This window comes from Grammomys surdaster, unplaced genomic scaffold, assembly GCF_004785775.1.
Source record: "Grammomys surdaster isolate TR1022 unplaced genomic scaffold, NIH_TR_1.0 125846, whole genome shotgun sequence".
Taxonomy (NCBI): domain Eukaryota; kingdom Metazoa; phylum Chordata; class Mammalia; order Rodentia; family Muridae; genus Grammomys; species Grammomys surdaster.
Genome location: NW_021620672.1, coordinates 1,133,972 through 1,141,835, shown reverse-complemented (window position 1 = coordinate 1,141,835; position 7,864 = coordinate 1,133,972). Strand labels below are relative to the sequence as shown.

The 7,864-nt window shown below is 44.6% G+C and overlaps 1 protein-coding gene across 1 annotated transcript in view; it reads left to right on the top strand.

Annotated features, from left to right (window-relative positions):
* Slc16a14 (solute carrier family 16 member 14) overlaps positions 1 to 7,864 on the top strand; it is a 27,112-nt gene that overhangs the window by 14,501 nt on the left and 4,747 nt on the right. Inside the window, exon 4 of the mRNA XM_028789517.1 lies at positions 6,596 to 7,573. Coding sequence (XP_028645350.1) covers positions 6,596 to 7,573 — 978 coding nt within the window. The remainder of the gene's footprint in view (positions 1 to 6,595; positions 7,574 to 7,864) is intronic.

Genomic DNA, 7,864 nt, shown 5'->3' with positions numbered 1-7,864 from the left:
ATATGGAAGTACATAGTGTGTCTGTAATTGTAACACGTGGGTGAGATGTGGAAGTACATAGTGTGTCTGTAATTGTAACACGTGGGATCTTGAGGCAAGATAATACAAAGGTTAAAACTAGCTTAGGCTACGTAACAAGACCTTGTCCCAGTTGAGTGATATTGTTGCACGCCTTTAATACAAGCAATTAAAAGATGGAGGCAGGTGGATCTCTGTGAGTTCGAGGCCAGCTTGGTCTCAGAGCAAGTTTCTGAAACAGCCAGGACTACACAGAGAAACCCAGTCATGAAAGAAAAAAAAATGGATAATGAGGATTTGTGTCTTCTTATTCCCTTATTTCAGTTATGACATGGATTTTCATGTATCCCCAGGCTGGCCTTGAATTGACTTGTGTAGCAGAGAGGGACCTTGAACCTTTGATCCTCCTGCCTCCACTCCTGAGTGTTGGGATTGCAGCAGTGTGCCACCAGGCCTGGTTTATTAAGTGCTTCATTCATGCTGGGCAAGCTCACTTAGCACTGAGCTGCGCTTGTCTTCTTTTTGTCACCACAATATTTGTGTGACATTAGGCACATTAAACTCATCACTAAACCTCCTTATAACTCAGTTTCCTTCTGTGCAAATTGGAGACTGTGGTGATTTGAGTAAGTTTGGCCCATAAGAAGGAGGTGTGGCCTTATTGGAGGAGGTATGGCCTGATAGGAGGAGGTGGAGCCTTGTTAGAGGACATGTGTCACTGTAGAGGCGGGACTTTGAGAGCTCATATATGTACTCAAGTCTGGCCAGTGTGATCCAAAGCCTCCTGGCTGCCTGCAGAAGATACCTTCCTTCTGCTGCCTTCAGATCAAGATGTAGAACTCTCAACACCATGTCTGCCTACAGGCTGCCATGCTTCCCATTGTGATAATAATGGACGAACCTCTTAAAACTGTAAGCCAACTAAATGTTATCTTTTAGAAGAGTTGTTTTGGTCATGGAATCTCTTCACAGCAATAAAACCCTAAGTAAGATAAAAGCAAGTAAGTCTACCAGAGTAACACATTGAAAAGACTGAAGTAATTCGGAAAAAGCACTTAGCATGCTAACATTCTTGGTAAATGTTAGCTGACAAACAAACATGGTAGTATATGTTTTTGTTTTGTTTTTGTTTTTCGAGACAGAGTTTCTCTGTATAGCCCTGGCTGTCCTGGAACTCATTCTGTAGACCAGGCTGGCCTTGAACTCAGAAATCCACCTGCCTCTGCCTCCCAAGTGCTGGGACTAAAGGCAAATGCCACCACTGCCTGGCACATGGTAGCATATGATTGGTATAAATATGACTTTATAAATTCAAGTATATAACTTAAGACAAGAGGAATGAACACTGAAACCTGGTGTTAGATGCTGGCAGATGGCTCACAGGTAAAGGTATTACCTCTGGCAAGTACAAGCCTGGAGAGCCTGAGTGGATCTCAGATCCCCAGGTGGAAGGGACAAACCCACAACCTAAAACAGTGCTTCTCAACCTTCCTAATACTTTAATACAAGTCCTCATGTGACCCAGAACTATCAAATTATTTTCATTGTTACTTTATAACTGTAATTTTGCTACTGTTATGAATCATAATGTAAATATCTGTTATGCAGGATATCTGATATGTGACCCCTGTGAAAGGGTCATTCTATCCCAAAGGGGTTGTAACCCACAAATTGAGAACCACTGTCTTCTGGCCTCCATGTGTATGGCATAACATGTATGTATGTATGTATGTATAGTCACACACACACACACACACACACACACAGAGAGAGAGAGAGAGAGAGAGAGAGAGAGAGAGAGAGAGAGAGAGAGACCATATATACACAATAAAAGATTATTATTATTATTATTGTAATAAACTTTTAGAGGACATCAGAATTTTTTTTTCTGGTTTTTCAATTCAGGGTTTCTCTTTGTAGCCCTGACTGTCCTGGAAACATGCTCTGTAGACCAGGCTGACCTTGAACTCATAGAGATCCATTTCTGCCTCTCCATTGCTGGGATTAAAAGTGTGTGCCACCACCACTTGGCTAGGACAGAAATTCAAGTCTATCTTTAACTAAAATTCCAGGCCAGCCTGGGCTACAAGAGACCCTGTGTAAAATAAGTAAACATAATTTATTCCATCATCAAATCCAGAGTATGAGCGTTCTACAGAGCAAGTCACCCAATGACTGCAACAAATAAATTACCGAAGGCATTGGGGTTGAGAGACTAAAAAACTTAAAATAGATGTCAACAAACAGCCATGTGTGGACCTTTTTTTGGATTGTGGTTTAACCATACAAGTTTGAGGGTTTTTTTTTTTTTAAAGAATAGTCATTCATAAGACATTTGGAAATTGGGGCACCTTCTGGATATTTAGTGGTATCAAGAGATTTTTTTTTCCAATTAGATAATCATATGAGAAGTATGCTATTTAAATGATTTTTACATTTGGAGATTTATACTAAAATATGCACACATGTGATAAAATATTCTCGATTTGCTTCCAAATAATATGTGGTATTTACAAAATTGGCCGTGAGCTGAGATTTGTTGAAGTTAAGTGATGGCATAAAGAGTCATTAAATCGATCTGTTTCTAAAAGCTTCCCTCTGACTTGATTTAAATTGTTCTGTTAGAAGCTGGAGAGATGGCTCAGCAGTTCAGAGTGCTGCTCTTCCAAAGGACTGGAGTTCCGGTCCCACCCCTGCACTGGGCTGGAGTTCCGGTCCCACCCCCAGCACTGGGTAGCTTACCCCCTTCTGTAACACCTGCGGAGGGACCCATTACCCTCTTCTGGCCACTCGTACACACAGAGGCAGGACTCTTAAGGTCATATTCCCTATGAATGCAGTCATCCTAGATTTGGGGGTTGGTCTGTTCTTGAGGCAGGCTCTCATGTAGCACAGGCTAGCCAGGCTCTCTTGTACTCTCTTGTATTCTGATTTGTGTCAAGAACGATCTTGATACACTTGTCTGGGATTAGTGGTGTATATCACAAAACGTGGTTTTTGTGGTGCTGGGGATCCCTCAAGGTCCTCGTGCGTGCTGGGCAAGCACTTCTTGTATGTGTGGTGTGTGCTACTCAGACAACATCCCCATGCTACATGCTTTGGGCACGTCCTCTGTCGTTCATCCACACAGGATTTTTTTTTTCTTTAGAATAGACATAGACATACTTGTGGAGGAGGCTTCTCTTTTTTTTTTTCCTTTAATAGACTTTATCTTTGTTGAATGATGGTGTGTGCCTTTAGTCTCAGCATTTGGAAGGCTGAGGCAGGCTGATCTCTGAGTTAGAGGGCAGCCTGATCTACAGAGAGAGTTCCAGAATAGCCAGGACTACACAGAGAAAGCCTGTCTTGAAAAACAAAACAGATAGAAACGCAAAATTAATCTCTTTTTAAATCTCTAAATTAATCTCTTGGGCAAAGGAGATGTCTCAGTAGACAGAGATGGTCACCACCAAGCCTCACACCCTCAAGTTACATCCCTAGGAGCCACATATAGAAAGAGAAAATTAACCAACTACTAAGTGAGGGTGGGGAGTCTGGTGGGAAAGGAGGGGGTGAACGGTGTGGGAGAAGGACAGTCTCCCTTCACAGCATGATGGTCCAAGTGGCATTGCTGAGGTCAAATGGGCTGGGGCTAAGAGCGTGAATGCAGGATCGTCTAGCAGTGAGCTTGTATGGCCAGCTTCTGAAGGGACAAGGTCTCAAAAGTCCTTACTAGCCACAGAAATTGATGCAAGTCTCTCATTTCTTGAAGGATCAACGGGCGGTGGTGGCACACGCCTTTAATCCCAGCACTTGGGAGGCAGAGGCAGGCGGATTTCTGAGTTCGAGGCCAGCCTGGTCTACAGAGTGAGTTCCAGGACAGCCAGGGCTATACAGAGAAACCCTGTCTCGAAAAACAAACAAACAAAAAAACTCTTAAGAAGGATTAAGCTAGGGTTTTGCATAAAGATACAGCAGTCATTTAGATATGTCATTTTCTTATTTTTACTTGATTCATTTTCTCAAGTAGCAGGCAGATGTTACAGATGGTTCAAAGTCAATCAGCTCACGAGGAAGATGTGGACCTGGTGACAGACCATGGAATGATGGCTTTTTAATTTTTTTAGTTATTTTGTTTAAAGATATATTTATTTTTATTTTATGTTTATGTGAATTTTGCCAGCATGTGTGCTGTGCCCCATGAGTGCAGTGCCCTCGGAGGTCAGAAGAGGGTGTCAGATCCCTGGAACTAGAATGGTTGTTAGCCATTGTATGGGCGCTGAGAACCAAACCTGCTCTTAACCACTGAGTCACCTCTCAGTGGTTAAAAAAAAGTTTATTTTGTGTGTATGAGTGTTTTGCTTGCATGTGTGTATATGAACCACAAGTATATGTGGTGACCACAGATGTCAGGAAGGGACGGGAAGTGGTCAGACCACTAGGTACCAGGAACCAACCCAGATCCTCTGCCATAGCAACAAATGTTCCCAACCACTGAACCATCTCTCCAGCCCCCTTCTTTGTGTGTGTGTGTGTGTGTGTGTGTGTGTGTGTGTGTGTGTGTATCCTTGCAGGATTAAGTTCTCTCCTTCCACCATGTACATCCTAGGGATCAAACTCAGGTTGTCAAGCTTGGGCAGCAAGTTCCTCCGTTCTGTTAGCTATCTTGCTGGTCCTCTAAAAGCTGTTTTCTCTGTCTGTTTTACATTCTAAGAAATTCTAGATTTCTACCGTTGTGATCATAAGCTTTGTAAAGATTGATCTGGAGTTTGACCCGTATTTGAGGGCTGTGTCTTGCCCTCACTGACATGGGCAGGAGGCTCAGGGACAGTGACTGCTCTTCTTGGCTTGAACCTGGGAGAGCGGCGCCTGAAGAAGAGATGGACCCGTCTCATGCACTAGCCATCTTTGTTCAGAACATCAAACAAGTTATAGTCTGAGGGCATTCTGAGGGTGAGGCAAAGGCAAAGGTTACCTGAGCTCAATCTGTCTACAGTCACAAGGACAAGGTCACATGAGTTTAGGCTGTATAAGGTCATGAGGACAGCTGTGCTTGGAAACACCACTCTGAATAGTAACTGGTAAGATAACGGATAATCTAAAAGTAAAGCACACTCCTGTTATTACTCCTGGGAGGGGCACTAAAGTGCATTCAAAGAACAAATCCCTGTTATCAAGGAACAGACATTGCAACAGTCTTGTCTATTTTACATGAAATTTTCTTACAAGGTCTTAATAAGTCATACAGCTTCTTTCATGGACTGTGCTCTGGCAAGGGACTTGTCACTTTCTTCTTCTGAGCCTGCCTGAGACAGGGCCTTCTCTGTAGGTAAGATTGGCTTGATCTTACAGGCGGGATCTGCTCTGCTCTGATGTTATTGGTGGAAACTACAGCAAAGCATGATGGGAAAAAATGGCTACTCCGATGTTGTTGGTGGAAACTACTGCAAAGCCTGATGGGAAAAATAGCAGCTCCTCCTGGCAACCTTCCTCAGAGCTTCTTTACTTACTGCCATTCCTTCATTAGAATGGAAAAGCACAATGGTGTAAGCAGATGAAGATGTCACAGTTTACATCACTTTTTTCTGTTTTTTTTTTTCTGTTTTTTTTTTTCTGTTTTTTTGTTTGTTTTGTTTAGTTTTGTTTGTTTTGTTTTGTTTTGTTTTGAGACAGGGTTTTGTTGTGTTCCCCTAGCTATCCTGGAACTCGCTCAGTAGACCAGGGTGGTTTCAAACTCACAGAGATCCACTGCCTCTGCCTCCCAAGTGCTGAGATTAAAGGAGTGCTCCACCACCACCCCGCACAATTTGGATCTTAAATGTCCCTGAAGGCTGTGTAGTGAAGACAGGTTGTTGAGAGGTGGTGACATCTTTAGGGAGTGGGGCCTAAAGGAAGAAATAGGTGATGGGGAATATGCCCCACCCCACATTTTTAAACATGGTCCTATGCATTCCATATTGGCCTCAAACTTACTATGTAACCCAGAATGAACTTGAAGTTTTGATCCTCCTGCCTCTGCTTCCTTGTGTTAGGAATAAAAATGTATGGTATCACTGTGACCGTTTTTTAATACATGGTGCTGGGAATTTGTGCATGCTAGGGCAAGCACTCTGCCAACAGCTAGATCCCTAGTCCTCTTCTCCTTGACTTGTCAGCAGTCTTGAGCTTTGCTCTGCCATGACATGCCCTAAGGCATTGGGAGCTAAATTCTCTAAAATTGCTAACCAATATAAACCTTTCTTCTTTTTAAGTTGATCACCTCAGGCATTTTGCTACCCTTCTTCTCCTCTTCCTCCTCCTCTTCCTCCTCCTCCTCCTTCTTCTTCTTCTTCTTCTTCTGGTTTTTCGAGACAGGGTTTCTCTGTGTAGCCCTGGCTGTCCTGGAACTCACTCTGTAGACCAGGCTGGCCTTGAACTCAGAAATCCACCTGCCTCTGCCTCCCAAGTGCTGGGACTAAAGGCATGCGCCACCACCGCCTGGCACCTTTCTTCTTTTCAAATTCATTATCTCAGGCCTTTTGCTATAATCTGGAATTCTGCCAGACAAAGCAGGTGGTCTATTTGTCCTACCTTGTGCTTTCTTCCCTCTAACCTGCAGGCCTCGGCAGTGGGATGGCCTACCTACCTGCAGTGGTCATGGTGGGAAGGTATTTTCAGAAGAGACGAGCCCTGGCCCAGGGCCTCAGTACCACAGGGACAGGATTTGGGACGTTCCTGATGACCGTGTTGCTGAAATACCTGTGTGCAGAGTATGGCTGGCGGAATGCCATGTTCATCCAAGGTGCTCTGTCCCTGAACCTGTGTGTTTGTGGGGCGCTCATGAGGCCCCTCTCTCCTGAGAAGGTAGAACACTGTCCAGGAGCAGAAGAGCCTTGTGCTCTCCCAGATTACTCCACTGAATCTGTTAAGTCTGGAGGACCGCTGGCCATGACTGAAGAACAGGACAGAAGGCCTGGGAATGAAGAGACGGTCTGTGACCTTCAAACACGGGAGTGTCAAGGTCAAGTGCATCCCAGGAAGAACGTGTGTGCCTTCCGGGTTCTGAAGACAGTGAGCCAGCTCACTGTGCGAGTCCAGAGGGGCTTCAGGGACTGGCACTCGGGCTATTTTGGGACAGCCTCGCTCTTCACCAATCGCATGTTTGTAGCCTTTATTTTCTGGGCTCTGTTCGCGTACAGCAGCTTTGTCATTCCTTTCATCCACTTGCCAGAAATTGTCAGTTTGTATAACTTGTCAGAGCAAAACGACGTGTTCCCTCTGACCTCGATTATAGCAATACTTCACATCTTCGGGAAGGTGATCCTGGGGGCTGTGGCCGACCTCCCCTGTATCAGCGTCTGGAACGTCTTCCTCATCGCTAACTTCACCCTCGTCCTCAGCATCTTCCTTCTGCCTCTGATGCATACCTACGAGAGCCTGGCTGTCATTTGTGCCCTAATTGGGTTTTCTAGCGGGTATTTCTCCCTCATGCCCGTGGTGACGGAGGACCTGGTTGGCACTGAGCACTTAGCCAATGCCTATGGCATCATCATCTGTGCCAATGGCATCTCAGCCTTACTAGGACCACCATTCGCAGGTGAGTGCATTGAGGTGCCCAGAGCTGAGAGTGCATGCATGAAGGCAGGGTGTGGGGTGGTCTGTCCCCCTCCCCTACAAAATCCAATGTTGGAGCTGGCCACAGTGACACATGCTTGTGAACCCAGCACTTGGAAAGTTTTAAGTAGGAAGAAGTCAGCCTAAGCTGTTCCAAAAGGCAAAATGATCAGGTGTGGCAGTATGTGTGTGTGTGTGTGTGTCTGTCTGTGTGTAGATAGATAGACAGATAGATAGATAGATAGATAGATAGATAGATAGATAGATAGATAGA